The following is an 18,096-nucleotide window of genomic DNA, read 5'->3' on the forward strand; positions in this document are numbered from 1 at the left end:
GGGCACCACGGCTCTCTGAGGCCAGCCCTGGCTGTGAGGGATGTCAGACATCAATAAACATCACTGTCAAAAAGGACGGGAAAAGGTTATTTATCAGAAAAAAAAGACCGCAAAGTAGGATTGCAGCAGTGGTGACATGTGCTGTGGCCACGCTGCCAGGGCTGCATCCCGTGGTGGCTGCGAGGGGTCAGAGCCCTGCTGCAGTGTCACATCCCCACGGTGCTGACTGCCACGGCTCTGCTCAGCAGCCCCACGCTGTGCCCGTGGCCAGCGAGGTGCCACCAGGCTGACAGCAGCCCAGTGTTTCTCCCACTTTCCCTAGTGCAATTAGGGCTCTGTAGGAGCGATGGTGTCCTCGGAGCACGCCAGGCTCAGAGGAGGCTGAGATTTCAGACGCAGCACTGATGCCCTGTAGTGTTCCCCTGGCTGCTGAGTCCTGGGCTTGAGGAGCTGCTGTGTCTGTGCAGAGACAGGGGTCTCTTCATCTGCTGGGGCTGCAGGAAACTGTGTGTGTGCACGTCAGTGTGCTTCTCTGTGACATGGTGGGGATTTGAGAACAATGTTTTGCAAAACAAAACCAGACAAGGTTATTAATTTTCAAGGTAACACCAACGAGAACACCGAGTTGTTGTTGAATTGTTGATCATTTTCTGATGATGGCAGTAAAGGCCTTTGTGTGCCATGATCACCTGTGGCCTCCTGTACCTGCTCTGCCTCCACAGGTGATGCACAGGCGGTGCTGGAGCTGTGTGGGGCTGGGGCTGGTCACAGCTGGGCTGAGCCTGGTGAGTGGTGGAGCAGGAAGCCCCAGTGCCTCAGACCTGGCCTCAGGAGCAGCGCCAGGGGCAGGCACAGGACATTTGCTGGTACTCCTGATGCCAGGGCCGTTCCCAGAGGAGCACTAAGGCCTCAGGGATGCCCTCAGCACACCCCTGGCACAGCTGGGAAGTTTTGCATCCTTCAAACCTGTCCTGACGCCGCAGTTCAAGGTACAGCCCCGGTGCTGTACCCTCCCTCTCCCCATCGCCTACCTCTGATTAGAGCCCTCAGAACAAACCTGCTAATGCCTTTCCCAAGCTCTCGCCCCCACACTTTTGCCATATAAATCACTATAATTAAAGTGTTTGGAAAATGCTTTGGGAGCCCAGACAAGCATCCCCACATGCTACACACCCAGCTTGGCAAGCCCGACTTCCTGCTGCACCCACCCTGCTGCCCCAGGCACTGCATCCCTTCCCTCCCCAAACACCCAGCAGGACAGGAGACAGGACCGTTCCCAGGCTGTGCTCGCCCCAGGCTGCGATCCTGCCTCCGGCTCAGTGCCTGGCCAAGGCTCTGCACCGAGCAGCCTCCCAGACAGAGAGAGCCCAGACGCGTGGGGCAGGACCCCTGCCAGCCTTGGCAGCACCAGCGAAGCCTGGACGAGGCTGTCTGAGGGGAGACCAGGGTGCTGGGGGTGCTGGGGAATCGCTGCTGCTCGCGCCTCTCTGTCACCAGCTCGGAGAACCAGTGCTCCCAGTGACTGCTGGAACCTGCGTGTAGAGAAACCTGGGGAGAAAGCCCCTTCCAGAGAGCATGGAGGGCACGGCGCGCTGCACCTGCCACTGGCCCTTCTGCTCATCTCAGGGGAATGAGCCCACTGCTCATTCCACGGCCACTTTCTCACCCATGCAGAGGAGGCAGCAGAGGCGAGCCCTGGTGGAGCAGGCAGGGCTGGTGGGGCCCAGGCAGGAGGGCAGGGCTGCTCTGGGGACTGGCAGAGTCTGCTAGGATGGCCTGGGCACCAGGATGGGGTCCCAGCTTCCCCCTCCAGCACAGCTCTGCAGGGCAGGAGCAGGTCCCATCCTGCCCTAAACCAAGGCATGAGGAGCACAAGAGGTTTTGGACTGTCTTTTTGTCTTGGAGCAGAATAGTCCTTCAGGAGCTGGTGTGAGCCACCACCTGGGAGAAAAAAAAAAAAGCCATTTTTCAAGCCATGGGCAGCAACATTCATGAAACGTTAATTTTTAACGCTGAGCCCCTGGAGCGCAGATCAAAGCAACTGCGTGGAGAGGCAAAGGGAAGGAACAGAGCAGCAGGCCAGGAGACAGAGATGCCTGAATGGGAGTGGCACAGGCATGCAGCGACTCTCAGGAGCCCAATGGATGTGGCCAAGCAGGCACAGTGGCCTGAGAGCAGCACCTGACTGGGGGGAGCCTCTCAGGACACGTGTCCGTGCACTGTGGCTCCACTTCTCACTGTCCCTGGACCCACCACCTGGTGGCCTGGCCCCCTCCTGGCCTCCCTCCAGTGACCATTTCTGATGGTGTCCCCAGGTTCCTCATCTCCACTCATGAGCTCCACAGTTCTCTGCCTAGACTCCTCCAGTGGGTCCCTGCCTGTTTGTCCTCCTCTCTCCCACTGTGCTCAGCTGGCACCAGCTGTGCCCTGTGCCAGGAATATTTGAGTCACCTGGACTTTCCTGTTCGATTCCCAAGAGCCCTGCTGCTCCCTGGTGCCAGCACTGCTGGCCCTGCCACAGTAGCCCAGGTGCCAGCCCGCAGCAAGGGCACCTTCCCACCCAGCAGCCTGGCCACTGCAGCTGCTTGAGGGTGGGGAATGAACCCCACAGCTTCTCCTCAGGGTTCACCTCCAGAGCTGGGTCCCAGTTGCACTCCAGCCCTGTGCTGATGGCAGGAGCTGGTAGCTGTGCTGCAGGCAGCACCTTCTGCTGTCCCTGGGGTGTGGTGCCAGGTGATCACCCCAGCCCCTGCTCACCTGCACCAGGGGAGCCATGCAGGGGCATTCCCGCATCCCATGCACCTTGACGCTCTCCCTCTGCCTTTCCAGTCACCCAACAAGACTGAGATCCACATGCAAGGATCTGCAGCTGTCCCTGAAGAGCGGCCATTGGGATTTCACAAGCTGACAGAGCCTATGACCATGAGCCTATGACCCAAACAACCTCTGTTGTTTGCTGACACTTATTCTTCCTCAGCAGGGAGGGTTTGGCAGCCCTGCTCTCTGTGCAGGCAGATCTCAGTCCTGCTCTCAGCTCCTGCTCAGCATGTATTTTTACCTTTTAATGAAAGCGACTGAACTGCCTGAAGTTGCCTCTCAACTCTTCTCTGGGGCTTGGATTGCCAAGAAATGATTGACACATTTAATAGAGGCAGTGGGTGCAGAGGAATCTGGCAGGAGCCCAGGCTCATGATACACAAAGGATACTGCCATTCCTGCTTGGGTTTTCTGAGCCTCTGCTCTCTCAGAACACAGTGTCCTGTGCACAGGCTGAGGAGCTGTGAGCTGAGGAGCCCTGGGAACAGGGCAGGGCCTGAGCCATGGGGCTGGGGAGAAGGGTTTGGGGCAGGGAGGGTGTGTAGGGGCTGCAATGCATAGCCATGAGTGCAGGCTGGAAAAGCCAAGCGTCCCTCAGTGCCTTTTTGGGTTTTTTTCTACTGCTTTGAGCTGCTGGGGTTTGTCCCCACACAGGGGGTGAATATGTACAGCAAATACCTGCCTGGTTTTGCATATACACACTCGTGTGTGAACCTGCATGTGAAAGGGTTTTTTTCTTACATCTCCTGGAGAGAAACCCCCCTGCCGTGCACGGACTAGTTTGGGAACAGCCCACACAGATTGCATTTAGCACACATACCTGTGCATGCGTGCTCCTAAGCGCTCACATGCACACATACGAGCTCACCTGCACCTGCGGGTGTTCTCCCTGCTCCCCGTCCCACACCTGAGCGCTGGCATCTGCCATGTGACACCCACACCCCAGACAGGTGTCAGGCCAAACAAAGCCATCACTTGGCACTAAGGAGCAGTGGCTGCAGCCTCCCCTTCACACAGCAGCACTGTGTCAGCCAACTCCAAGGTTTAGACCAGTACAGTCTGAAGGCTTTTGTCTCTGCAGCCTTCTGGGAGGTATCAGAGACTGACCCATGGCCGTTTCTTAAGCTCAGGAGCAGGGTTAGGAACAAAGGAACAAAGCTGCCTGTCAGTCCCTGACCATGGGGTCTGACCTCGGCTTAGCCTTGTCCCATTTGAAAGGCACCATGAAGCCACCACTAAAATCATTCATACATCTCCCTTGGGTGTTTTCAGAGGGGCACCCATTCCAGATGTCTCTAGAGAGTGATTTCCAGGAGCAGGCTAGATAAGGCGTTTCTTGTGCATTCAATGTATACATTGTTCATCCCCTGGAGCTTCCCTTCTCCTGCAGATATAAAGGGCAATTTGTACAGCTTACAAAGGCTTATTAAAATATCATTGTGAAAGGGTGACATAAGCACCTGAACAGAAAAGAATAGAAAATATTTGTCTCATTAACCAGAGACTTAGATGTCTTGTTTCCTCTTCCTTGTGTCTTCTTCCTATAGGAGGGTAGCAGTCATTTATTATCATGTGTGGAGAGAAAAGCCTCACTCCTTGGAAGATGTGCTGATTTCTGTGAAGCCTCTGCACCTGGCTTGTGCTCTGGGGCAGGCAGGCTGGGAGCGAGCATGCCTGGTGCTCAGAGGCCTGGCACATTCTTTCAAATAATACCAAAAGAGCAGCATTATCTGAAAGCAGCACAGCCTGGGCCCCGTTTGTGTGGCCACAGCCAGTGTGGGCTGGAGCACAGCACGGGCTATTAGCATGTAATGAACACAACAATTACTCTGTAAGGGGGAGAAAGGGTTAGGGCCAGGCAGAGTTTTAAGAATAAAGGCTTGTTTGGGAGAATTATTCACTTGGTCCCTGCTGTAGGTGGACGGCAGCAGATTAGAAGGAAACATTATCTCTCAGGGCAAGTTCAGGACAAATGAAGCCAAACTGGCACGGGCTGAGAGTCTCAATGCATTATTCTCTTTGCTCTACAAATCTGTGAGAACAAAGTGCTCAGTGTAAATGCTCACCAGGGCCTTTTTTTACCCCTGTAGGACCACAAAAGTTCAGCATGAGATGAAGGGACACGTGTTGGCTATTAGTCCACTACAAAGAGCATTTCAGTTTAGAATTTAGAGTCTCATAAAAACATTATTGTCTGTATCCCAGGACATTTGCTTGTTAGGGCAACATGGACTGTAAAAAATGTGTCCCTCTGCACAGTTGTGTGCATCACCAGCCTTACCATGGCTAGCTCACCTCAGGGGCTCCCTCAGGCCAGCCCCCAAGCTGGCATCACCCTGAGCACAGCCCCTGAGCCTCAGCTCCAGCACCAGTCCTGTCATCTCTGCGGGCCAAGAAGGATTGTTGCCCTGAAGAGCACTTGGCCTTTGCTGTAGCAGGAGGTTGCACCTTGCTCAGGGTCCTCTCACCCAACATTCAGTACTGCATGAGGCCTCCATGGACATTTCTGGCTCTGCTCTGCTCACACGTGTCTGCAGTTTATATGTTCACCAGGTCTGAGGCAAGGAAGAAGTTCATGTCCAAGTGAAAATGGCAAGGACCATAGAATTCTTGCCTTGCCCTGCCTCAGAGATCACAGTCCAGATCTTGGGAACACCAAGGCAGCTTTCCCTTCAGCACTTCTCTGCCATCAGGAGCCCTCCTTCCTGAGGCTGCTGTGGCTCAGCCTCCTCAGGACTGACAAACCAAAACCCAGCTGAAGCTGCTGGACTAGGTCTTGGCCCTCTGAGTGAAGTGCAGTGGATGGCAGCATAGAGATGATCAGAACACAGGATCTGACAGTCCCTCCTGGACTTGCAGACTGGAATAAACAAAATTATGGACAAGCATTCACGAGTACATCTATGACACTTCTGGGTTGTAAGCTGCTTGCTGCCTTCCTGATTTAGAATGATTTTGACAAAAAAGCATCCACATGATTTTGAAATACTTAAGCCCATAGCCAGGCTTTATAAGATGCTTGGCAATCTATGTTTTTAGGAGGATTTTGTTCTGCATTTCAGTTGTCTTCCAGATACCAAGATGATCAGCTTTGGGCTTAGTCAGTAGTGGGAGGAAGGTTCTAAGGGACTTTTGCAGTAGGAGACTTGGCAGGGCCACCCCAGGTCTGTGGCTGCCCCAGGACACTGCCAGGAGCTGTGGGCAGGCAGCGAGTGTGGCTCAGAGCAATCCTCATCTCTACCAGATCTGTTTGTCCTCCCAGCCACAAAGGCAGCCAGCACACAGCATCCACTGCTTCCTCCAACTGCACAGGGAGCATGTGCTTTTAAAAGGAAAAAAAAAAAAAGGTGGAATATATTATCTATTCACAAAGTCATTGTAAATATTAAAGAGCCCATGAGGGGGAATGTCTCTGATGATGTCTTTTCAAGATTGTGGGAGAAAAATCCATGCAAAAGCACTATTGAGGGTATGGCCAAAAGGCAAGTGATGCTTTGAACTTGTTCAAAGCCACAGGGTCGACAGTCTTTCTGGGACTGCAAGGGGAAGCAGCTACCCATCTCTCCTCAGAGTCAGCTAAAAGGTCACTTCAGCAAATCCACAATTTAAATAAAAGATAGTAAGTCCCAGAGAGAGCTATTTGAAAATAAAATGCATCAAAAGTGAGATAGATGCATCCATGTGAGTGGCAGAGGTCCTGGAGAGCTTTGGCTTAGTACCAGAGTAGTGTCTGTGCAGTGCAGGGAGAGGACAGGTACCCCAGGTGCTCCTGTGGGGTGCACCTGCAAGCACCTGTCACAGCAGGAATGGAAAGGGAGCCTCCACCCCCCTTTGTCCATCCATTCCCCCCTCCCGCTCCCTTGGCAGCACAGAGCAGCCAGGGCCCTGGGAGTGTCTCCTGCCCTGCCCCACCAGTACACCCAGAACCACGTCCCTGCTGCCACAGCAGCTCTCATGGCCAGGAGGAAAGAACCATCTCTGGAGAGGCCAAGAACTGGGGAAAGAGTCGTGGCTTTGGAAGACTGGTCTCCTGTGCTCCTGAGATGTCCCAGAAAAGGACAGAAGATCTAAAACTGAAGGAGTTCAGTTTTAAGAGGAGATACTTTGATTGGAAAGGCAAACGAAGTAAACCAGTCCATGGTGTTATGTAATGCAGCTCTGTTGAAACAGTGCAGGAAAGTTGCCTTGTGCCAATAAATCAGGCAGCCATGGAGGAGCAGATGTGAATCACACCTTGCTTCATATGCCCTGCAGTGTTTTCACTTATTGTTCCAGTTTTAAAGATTAATGGCACTCAGAGATGAGTATTAGCTACGCTTCCATTTCATACTCATTATCAGAAGAGCTTTTTTCAGCATAATTAGCATGGATCAAATTTTCCAAGTGGCTTGGCAGACTTGCTGCTGTTCTTTGGCTGCTAAGAATGCCCGGGACGTCCCACTGCTGCTGCTGGGTGCACTGGACCCCTGACTCCTCTTAGCACCACGCAGCCTTTAAAGGTGGAGAGAGAAGGGGCACTACTGAGATGGCAGCTGCTGCAGCCCAGAAATGGGGGCTCCCTGACCTGGGCTGCCAGGAACCCCCATGTTCTGACACAGCTGGTGGGGGTTGAGGAGCTGGCAGCCTCTCCATCACTAAACAGGAGGGCAGGAGGTTCTGGCTGCAGTGGGTCAGCCAGGGGCAGGTGCTGGTGCAGACAGCAGCAGCCCTGAAGCCCCAGTGCTGGGGCTGATCTCTGCTCCAGGCTGCTTTGTGTAATCTGGGCACTCGTGCCTGGTGCCCTGATCAGGGCATGAAGTATTTGATACCTTGAGGAGCAATCAAGGTGGGTTACCTGCACCAGGAACCCAGCCTGGCTGTGGGGCAGGAGGTCTGGGAGAGAGTGAAGGTGGCATGGTAGGGCTGGAAGAAGTGGTGGCTGGGGAAGGGAAACTTGCTGGCATCTTCCAGGACTTATCTGGGACTGCTGCATGGGGCTGGGGCACGCTGTGGGTGCTGTGTCCCCCACAGGGCTGTGTGTGAAGGGTGAGCCGTGGGTGCTGTGCCTGCAGGGGAAGGTGTTGGCAGTATGGGGGAGATCAGAGAGGGGGAGCAAGTAGGCTGTGGGTGCTTGTGTGTGGATGTGTGGATGTCAGCGGTCTGGAGAAGGCCAGGGAGCACAGTGCTGAGCTCCCTGCTACACCCAATCAACCCGTGATCGTTTCTATCACGAAGATAAAGTGGCCATTGTTGCCAAAAATAAATGTTAGTGTTCCAAATCCACACTTCAATAGCACCAGCTCATTAGAGATGCATATCATTTGGCTCCAGTCCCACACCTTCTAGCTCGTTATAAATATGCAGTTGCTGCTGGCTCTACCCCAATCATCTCTGCAATCAGAGCTTTTAATTAGGTTAATTAAATTGTATCAAACCTCGCAGGGACGCAGTTCACTGATGCTGATGAGGCAGCCAAAACAGACCTTAACTCCAGCTCTAATGAAGGCCCTGCTGCAGCTAATAACAATGCATAATAAATTAGTGCTTCCCTAGAAAGGTGCATCGGGGCTTGCGTTTCAGTAAATGATGATCTGTATGCACTAATTCACTATTGCAGTCTTTAGGTCTGCCAAGCCAGGGACATCCTGGGAATAGGTTCTCCCTAAATAATGGGCTCCTGCCTGCTTGAAGCAATGCTGCTCACCTGGGTTCTCGCAAGGCACTAACGGCTTCAGGTACACAACTGTGAGACAACAAAACAAATATTTGCTGCTTTCACCTTGCCCAGCCCTGGGTCCACTCTTGATGCCTGGCATCTTTCAACAGAAGCAGCAGCAGGTATTTATTTATTTATTTATTTATTTGAAACCTTCTGTATTGGAATTTGGAGAGGAGCGTTTTGTATGGAGGGGAAAGGGCAGCTGTGTCCAAGTGTGGCAGCATGAACGGGGACAGTTCCCTGTGCACAGACTCTTCCCAGACATCAGCAGCCCCATGTCGCTCCTAATCAGGTGGGGAAAGGTCCAGGTGGCCAAGGAGCTGTGGAACAGAGAGGTTTAGGGCAGCCATGCTGAGCAGCAATTAGTCATTCCTGATTTACATTCTGCTCTTTCAACTCCCTGCTGTGAAGCTGCTCGGGCTTGAGTGGAGGAACTTCACCCTTTTCTCCTTGGTGCCCTCGGGCAAGACACCTCAGCTGAACCTGGCTGTAGGGTCCTGGGGACCAGCAGGGCCAGGGCAGCCAGTCCTGCAGCTGGACACACCTGCGACCCTGTGCCAGCTCACAGTGCCACCGGTGACCCTGGAATGGCAGCACCTGGTGGGTGAGTGCTGGGATGATCCAGCTGATGGAAACACACAGGGCAGCGCTGTGAGCAGAGGGATGGGTGGGACCAAGCTTCCCTGCTCTCCTTTGTTGAAAGAACACAGCCTGGGGGGACTCCTGAGGCTCTGGGGGTCCCTCTGGCTGCCACAGTACATGGTCACTGATGGATGGACACCCCACAGTAACTGTCCTGGGGAGACTCAGAGCCCCCCCAGGCAAGTCATCTTCTGTTGCCATGCCCCAAGGACCCCGCTGTGCTCTCCACTCTGGTTCAGGCTCAGAAAATGGGGCCTACAGGAAAGCAGCTGAGAAGCCTAAGGGCTGGTTAGGGCTCTCCTGCTCGTAAAATATATTATTGCAGCTGCCTAGAGATAATCCTGCAAGTGTAGTCTGCTATTAATGTTTATAGACAGTCATTATCAATTGAGTTCTTCATGACTTGGACAAGGAATTACACTAAGTGAGTATATGGCACAATACTCTTGAGTCACCTAAAACCTGAGCTGTGAATCTGTGGGTATTTTGATATCTGTATCTTTCAAGCTGTAGGGTTTCTCCTTGCTAAAGAACCTGTTGGTTCAGCTTTTGATGGTATAACTATCACAAACAAGCAATAGCTGTGGGCATTTGCTCACTGTCCTTCCTCATGAGGGTCCAGCTAGAAGATGGCAGATCCCACCCATGTCTCGCTTTAAATCCTATGCTGTGGCCCAGTGGGCTGGGGTTTTGATTCAGTTACAAGGTACTGGCTCTTTCCAGATCCTTGCAGAAACATTTCAGTACTTCAGTATGAGGATACCAAGCTAAAGAGCAAGGTCTTTGAGAAGGTGTGGATTTTTTTCCTGGAAAACTCTTTGGGAACTCTGCAGGGAAGCAGGTGTGAGTCAGCCCTGTCTGCCAACACTGAAGTTCAGAGATCAGCACCTGCCAAATCCTTCATCACTGCAGACAGGAATAGGTGAAAAATATTTGTGCACAAAAGCTGGCCCCCCCTTTTAGTCTGTTATGGCCACAAGATGATAAACCACTCCACAAGCTATGGGATTTGTACCCAGGCTTTGGAGGTCAGGGTCCAACAAGAAGCCTGCTCAATGTAACCACCACAGACATAACAGTGCTCTGGTTTCCCTTTGTTAAAACCTTCATGGTTTCCCAGAGAAAAGTCAATCAGAACAGGCACAATTTCTTCTACCCAGACCCCATATTGTGATCACGAGACTGTGTGTCCTGGCTGGTACCTCAGCTCCCAGGTGCCAATGGACACCACCACCACCCCCAGGACAAGCAGTGTGGCCCTGGACCAGTGACTGCTCAAAGAAAGCCTGGCAGCTGCCAACTAAATCCCATAATACCTCACTCCAAACTGGGAAGAGATGCCTCTGTTCCAGGGAATAGGGCACTTGAGCCCATTCCAGCACTTGCTCTGCACTGGGACAGAGGTGGACAAGGCAATTACTGGGCCAGGCCAGGTTGCTGCTTTTCAGTTCCTGCTGCAGGATTCCTTGAGGATCTCCCAGCAGAACTGCTGCTTTTCTTTCCCATCCTTTTCACCAACGCTCTCGATGCAGGTAAAATTAACCAAGGGCAGAGATTAAGTATTTATCTATTTAAACCTCAGTCTAAGAGGGAATTTCCCTTCCCAAGGTGTGCGATGTCCCCACGCGATGTCCCCGAGGTGTGCGGTGTCCCCACGCGGTGTCCCCGAGGTGTGTGGTGTCCCCGAGGTGTGTGGTGTCCCCACGCGATGTCCCCACGCGGTGTCCCCGAGGTGTGTGGTGTCCCCGAGGTGTGTGGTGTCCCCACGCGATGTCCCCACGCGGTGTCCCCGAGGTGTGCGGTGTCCCCGAGGTGTGCGGTGTCCCCACGCGATGTCCCCGAGGTGTGTGGTGACCCCACAAGATGTCCCCACGCGGTGTCCCCACGCGGTGTCCCCGAGGTGTGCGGTGTCCCCACGCGATGTCCCCGAGGTGTGCGGTGTCCCCGAGGTGTGCGGTGTCCCCACGCGATGTCCCCGAGGTGTGCGGTGTCCCCGAGGTGTGCGGTGTCCCCACGCGATGTCCCCGAGGTGTGCGGTGTCCCCGAGGTGTGCGGTGTCCCCGAGGTGTGCGGTGTCCCCGAGGTGTGCGGTGTCCCCACACGATGTCCCCACGCGGTGTCCCCGAGGTGTGCGGTGTCCCCGAGGTGTGCGATGCCCCCGAGGTGTGCGGTGTCCCCGAGGTGTGCGATGCCCCCGAGGTGTGCGATGCCCCCGAGGTGTGCGGTGTCCCCGAGGTGTGCGATGCCCCCGAGGTGTGCGGTGTCCCCGAGGTGTGCGGTGTCTCCGAGGTGTGCGATGTCCCCACGCGATGTCCCCGAGGTGTGCGGTGTCCCCACGCGGTGTCCCCGAGGTGTGCGGTGTCCCCGAGGTGTGCGGTGTCCCCGAGGTGTGCGGTGTCCCCGAGGTGTGCGGTGTCCCCAGCGCTGGGGCGGGCACGGGGACACGGCCCCTCCGCGCGGCGCTGCTGCCCCCTGCCGGCCATCCCCGGTACTGCGGCTGTTCCGCCTCCACAGGGGAAAGCGAAGCGAACCGGACCGGACCGGACCGAACCGGACCGGACCGTTCTCACACGCGGGGCTTTGTTTTCCCCTCCCGCTCCTCTCTCTGTGTTTTACAGTCGCAACAGAATCCACACATTCCAGGTTATGCAGATTCTGTGGATGCTCCCCTGAAAAATTCTCCCCAGTTATCTCTGCGACGGTAGGGACGTGTGAAGCTGCATTTAAGCATGTGAAACCATCGCGTTTCATCACTGAGAGGCTGGAAAAGCTCCAGAGTAGGTAGGGCCTGAGAAGATCTTTTTTCTCTTCCCTCCTTGCAGACCATGCGCTGATTGCTGGCAGCGACAGGGCGATGGAGAGATAAGGAAAGGAATGTTCACACGGAGGCTTCTCTGAACGTGCCTGGGCTGCTCCAGGACACTGGGGATGTGTCTGCACATCCCCCAGCCCTGGCAATGCAACCGACCTCAGGAAAACCCAGAGGACAAACTCTTGTCCCACTGATGGCTGCTGCATTGTCTCTCCTGCAGTTCAGTTTGAACTGAAGCAACGCTGGAGGAAAAGCACACAAGGGAATAGTGCAAAGAGGAAAATGAGAGGGATTGGGGGATGTTGGGGAAGCAACTAGACAGTAATTCACTTTTAACCTGCTTGAAAAGACAGCTGAAAAAACGGAGCTCCACTCTCATGGGTTTGGACAGGTCCTGCTCAGCCCCACTGCTGACAATCCCAAAGTATCCTCCCCGTCCCTGGGCTGTGCTTAACCCACCTCCCTAACATTCCACTATGACCTTGACCGTTCACTGATTGTTTATGGTACATCCTACCAGGACACTTAGGCAAATCTCATGGCTTCCCACTGTAAATATCAAGAGAATAAACTCTGGTTTATTAATGAATTAATTAGATGAAACACACTGATGGCTACCACAGGCCCACAGTGATTTGTTTTAACAAAGTGCTGAGCTGCAGTCAAAAGCAGGCTGGCACCAGCCCTTCTCCAAGGGATATGGCTCCTCCTTTCTGAGCAAAGACTGTAACAGTTATTCAATGAAATTGCTAACGTTTCCGCTGAAACTTGAATTTGTAAATAGCTGGACCAGTCGCTGTTTCTTTCTTCACCTTTACTTTATGAGTTTTGTCCTGGAAAAAAGAACAAGTACAACATTTGCTGCCATGCAAGGAGAAAAACACCCTAGTGAATCAGAGAATCCCTGTCTGGGTCTGATCATAAAATAAAAATGGTCATTTTGCACTATTTAGGTGGGGATTATCATTTTGCACACAAGCACCAGGGAACAGGAGTCCCACTGAGACAAGTAATTTCTGTGGTCATTTGGATTTTTAAGACCTTCTCATAACTTAGAGCAATGGTTCTCTGCTTCTGACCCCTAAAGACACTATTTTGGACTCCTTGTGAGTACCATTTTACAGCTGAGACTTTGTCCTTGGTGACAAGGTGAAACTTGGACTAACAGATATAATTTACTGGAATGCTTAATCTCCTTGCTTTTTCCATACTAAAAGAGGATTATTTATCTTGAGGAGTTATCTGGAGATGTCACTAAAAAAGCAGAAGAAACAAATACAACATATACAACACACATAGCACCAGACCTAATGACCTGAACAGAACAGACTTGGAGAACCAGAACCAAATCCCTCACCAGAAGATCTTTCCGTGTCTGGATTTTCTGTGAGATGACAAACATGGCCTTCTCTCTCTCGATGCGCTGCCTCAGGAGGTCATACTGGTTCTTTCTCTGCTGGGCTAATTTCTGGAAACAAGAAAAAAAAAGCTGTTTTAAGACAGAGATGAACAAGACACTATGGCTTAAATCCTCCAATTTTAATGTCGAATGCAAGAAAACATTTGACTCCCTAATGTAAATCCACTTTGTCCAGAGAACGGAAAGCAAAAAAAAAAAAAAAAAAAAAGACACATGGACACAGAGACCCATTCCTGAAGTGCTCAGAGCCTGCAGAGGCCTCTCAAAATGCAACTTGTTGGGTCAAGTTTGTCTAATGAGAGTGGATAGCTTTCCCAGCACAGGAACAGTATTACTGCAGGTGTGATTTAAGTAATTAAGTTAAGGAGAACAGATCCCAACATGCTTAAAATATGACTCAGACATTTAGGGGAAAACTAGTCAGTCTACGACTCGTCCAACTGCTTTACTGACAAGTCAAACTGAGACAGCTGGCAGGAGGAAAGGGACCACAGGGTGTTTATTATCTGACATCTGAGTCAGAAAAAACAGGTTAAGAATCTACTAGTCGGCAATTTTAAGACAACTATTTTTACCTTACACACAACCAACTCATACTCAGAGGACTGTCCAACAGATCTGAACTACCCGAGCAGAATCTACAGCAGTAAAGCCAAGTACAGTTACTTCTACTGATACTAAAACATCAGAATGAAAGCTGATTGCATAAGAAATTCATGCTGAAGAATCGTGAAACAATTCAAATTAGGAAAGCCAGGAAGTGAGACTATAGCTTAAATGGCATTGGGAAGGAAAGCAAGGAGATAAATCTCAAACCATTCTGGGCTCAGAACCAAGTAAGTTCAGGAACACTGCAACAGAGACATCTGTGTTGGAATAAGCTTCTTCCTACACATCTGATTCAGGGGTGCAAGGGGTTTTAGGGAAGTGTGAGGGGAGACCTAACAGTGGATGCTGAAAAAAATTACACCTGAAACTGCAGCAGTCTAATGAAAAGATAGTCCATAGATATATGTTCCTCTATAGAGGAGAAATATCTCAGTTTTGCAGGGACACTCCCTAATCAGAGGTACACTACTTTTTTCTGGACTGAACATCACAACTTATGGTGGTCCACCCTCAGTGGACTGGGATGCAGAGAAAGAGTACTGCATGTTAGTCCAGGAAAAGATGTGACTGCAAGCTCCAGGCAGTCATTTGGTGATTAAGTGACATCCACTACTGCCTTGTGTCAATAAAAGTCTTAAGAAAACAATTACGTTCACCTCCACAGTGGTGCAATTAATCCTTTTTAGTGCTTGTCATATAAAAGATGAATAACTGTGTAGGACAACCAGCAGCAGTACCTTTAGGTGGGCAGGATCAGTAGGTCCCTTCACTGTCTCTCTTTGCAGTGTTGCAATGGTTGGTCTGTTGTACACTCTATCCACGAGCTCAGGAACGGTGTCCAGGTGAGCAGCAATATCAAACTCCCGAACTATACATAAAAAAAAATCAGGAATAAACTTCCATGGACTCCTTCGATAAGCAAACATTCCAAACTCGTTGCTACAGTCAGCAACAGAAGCCCCAGCGACACAGCTTCTACAGAAGTGGTGTCCCAGCTAGTAACCAAAAGGGCTTTCTAGAGCTCCTGAATTTTCCTTCCTGAAAAAAAAAAAAAAAAGAGCATCTTTCTTTTCTTTATGGAGCGACAGGCCACATTAAGAGGTGACAGAACAAATTCACCCGGTTCCAATCTCACCTTCCCGCTCCGTGTCCACGAAGAAGAGGTGCCGGCCCGGGCCGCTCCCCGCGGCGTCCAGCAGGTGGAGCTCTGCCTTCAGCCGCTCGATTTTCTGCGGAAAGTCCAAGTTTGGCCAAATTCGGAGCGAGTAAAATCAAAGTCTCCCCCGAGGACATTGCTGTCTGTTCCTCGAGGTTACAAAGAGCTGAACTCATCCTTCCTTTTTTCATCTCTGAAAACACATCTAGTCTATATTTACCATGTGTCTTCACAACCTTTCCAGACAGAGGGTTACAGTGATTGCTGCTGTTACCCATGCACACAAAACTGAGCCCTCAGGCAAAGGGGAATGATTACCATGGAACCACCAGCAAAAGCATGAAGGGAAGTTTAAAGCTGGCTTTGACCTTTTTATCCCCAGTGAAAATTTGATTCTGTTTTGTGAATCAACATTAGAGCATACAACATCTTCAGAAGAGGATCATGTTTTTGTGGATTGCCAGCCTACCATATTCCAACAACCCACTTCAGATTACTCTCCTCAGATGGCAGACCTTCTCCTAACTCCAACAGGAGTGTAGCCAGGTGCAGTTAGTCACTTCTCTCAAATAACAAGTGTTTTCCCCTGTAGTCAGCACTGGTGAGGCTGCACCTTTAGTGTGTCCAGCTCCAGGCCCCTCAATTTAGGAAGGACATTGAGATGCTCAAATGTGTCCAGAGAAGGGCAGCAAGGCTGGTGAAGGGTCTGGAATACAAACCCTATGAAGAATGCCTGAGGGAGCTGTTTAACCAGGAGTAAAGCAGGCTCAGGGGAGACCTGATCACTCTCCAGCTACCTAAAAGGTGGCTGTAGCCAGGTGGGGGTCAGTCTCTTCTCCCAGGCAACCACTGACAGAATGAGAGGATCACATCCTTAAGCTGCACCAGGGGAAGTTTAGGCTGGACTGAACACTAGGAAAAATTCTCTGGGCACTTGAATGAGCCACCCAGGGAGGTGGAGGAGTCACCATCCCTGAAGTGTTTAAATAAATACTGTATGTGATGCTCAGTGCCATGGTCTGGTTGACAAAGTGGTGTTAGACCATTGGTTGAACTTGATGATCTCAAAGGTCTTTTCCAACATAGTTAATTATCTGCTTCTGAGACAGGACAAGATAAAACAGCCTTAAACTATGCTGGGGGAGGTGCAAGTTTGGTATTAGGAAAAATTTCTTCCCTGAGAGTAGTCAAGCATTAGAAAAGGTTGCCCAGAGAAATGGTGGAGTCACCATCCCTGCACGTGCTCTAAAGGCATGTGGCTGTGACATCTGGGGACACACAGGTGGTGGCTGGGTGAACAGCTGGACTTCATGATCTGAGAGCCCCCTTTCAACCTTAGGCATTTCATGATTTATCTATGAACATAATAACCAGAAATACACGTTTAAGTTCTTGAAATTTATGTAAAAATCCGATAATAATGCACAGTGTCACTTTTGATAATCACCACATCTTTAGGCTCTATATCCAGCAGTCCACTGACACTTCCATTGTCCTTTCCAGCACTGTACAAATCAGACTTCACTGAACAAACACAATAGCCAGCAGCAACAGTAAGAACAACACAGAAAAACCCAATTCTGAGTAAACTGGAAAACACTAAAAATGTGAGTTATTACCTTGGCTTCTGAAACTCTTTTCATTTCTATGTATTTAATATCCTGTGTCCTCATCAGCTTGACCTGCTCCGGGGTAATTTCATCCTTTGGCTGTTTTATTACATGGACTCCATCCTACAACCAGACAAACACAACACTTACAGACAGCCCATCCCACCTGGAGAGCACTGTGGGGCCTACTAACAGCAGCACTGTGTCCCTTGTCCCTCATTTTCTTCAAAGCCTTCTACAGGCATCAAAACAATTTTTCTCATTTATCTAGTAAGTCATAAATTTTAATCAAGACAAGGTAGGGGGAAGAAAACATTGCTTAGAGCAACGAAGTGTAATCCTGCATGAAGGCAATGGAGGTTCTCACCTTGACCTCCGCGCGTATCATTTTGAAGTAGAACTCATCGGGGTTCTTGTCCAGCGCTTTCTTCTGCAGCGCCCTGAGAGCATTCTGCTTCTTGTGGTAGTCACTGGGGAGGATAAAACCAACAATCACGAGCTGCTCAACAGCTTCTCCGTGCTCAGCCCCGCTGAGGCGCCGAGTCTTTGCCAGCGGGGCTCAGAGCTCGGAGACAGCGCAGGGAAACCCTCGGGGAGACCCACGCAGCACCGCACTCACTGGGCTCGGAGCCGATAGTCCTTCTTCTTCTCCAGCAAGCCCAGCTTCGTCCGGGCGGCGGGCTACGGGAAAGACAGGGAGCGTGAAGGGGAGAGAGCACGGGGAGAGAGCGCGGAGGGCCCGGGGGGGAGGGAGCGCGGAGGGCTCCGCTGGGGTCCCGGCCCGGCCCAGAACACCGACCTGGCTCCGCTCGCGGTGCGGGCGCTGCCGCGCCTTGGCGGCTTTCCTGAAGGCGGCCGACATGGCTGCGATGGCGGCGGCCGCTCGGAGCGCCGGGCCCGGGAACGCGCTTCCACACGCGGGGCGCGCGCCGGAACAGGCGGGGCCTGGGGTCAGGAGTCAGAGGCCGCGCGCCCCCGCCAGGAGGCGCCGTGTCCATGGCGACGGCCGGAACGCGCGCGCGGCCCCGAGCGCGGCCCCGCGGGGACCCCCGGGCACACCCCCGGGCGGGTCCGGCCGCCGCCGGGCCGAGCCCCACGGGCCGAACCCCACGGGCCGAGCGCCGCCGCCGCCGCCCACAGCCCTCCCGCGGAGCTCCCGTTCCCGCCCGCGGGAGGCGAAGCGGCGGAGCCGCCGCCCCGAGACGGGACTCATCCCGCTGCCGGCCGCACGGGGAGCCTCGCGGGCGGTACCGGCCCGCTCCCCCCGCTGCCGGTGGCGGCGGCGCGGCGCCTCCCGGCTCCCGGGCGCGGTGCTGGGCGGGCACGGGCAGG

The 18,096-nt window shown here is 52.4% G+C and overlaps 1 protein-coding gene across 1 annotated transcript; it reads right to left on the bottom strand.

Annotated features, from left to right (window-relative positions):
* Positions 1–12,535: 12,535 nt before the first annotated feature.
* On the bottom strand, positions 12,536–17,626 carry UTP11 (UTP11 small subunit processome component). The gene is made up of 8 exons (XM_062509056.1): positions 17,564–17,626; positions 17,384–17,445; positions 17,132–17,234; positions 16,774–16,887; positions 15,134–15,227; positions 14,736–14,866; positions 13,327–13,437; positions 12,536–12,802 (listed from the first exon to the last, which is right to left on the bottom strand). Exons 1-8 carry the CDS (start codon positions 17,624–17,626, stop codon positions 12,719–12,721), a joined length of 762 nt encoding a protein of 253 aa, XP_062365040.1. The 3' UTR covers positions 12,536–12,718.
* Between the last annotated feature and the right edge of the window lie 470 nt (positions 17,627–18,096).

The sequence above is a fragment of the Cinclus cinclus genome, chromosome 26, assembly GCF_963662255.1.
Source record: "Cinclus cinclus chromosome 26, bCinCin1.1, whole genome shotgun sequence".
Classification (NCBI taxonomy): Eukaryota; Metazoa; Chordata; class Aves; order Passeriformes; family Cinclidae; genus Cinclus; species Cinclus cinclus.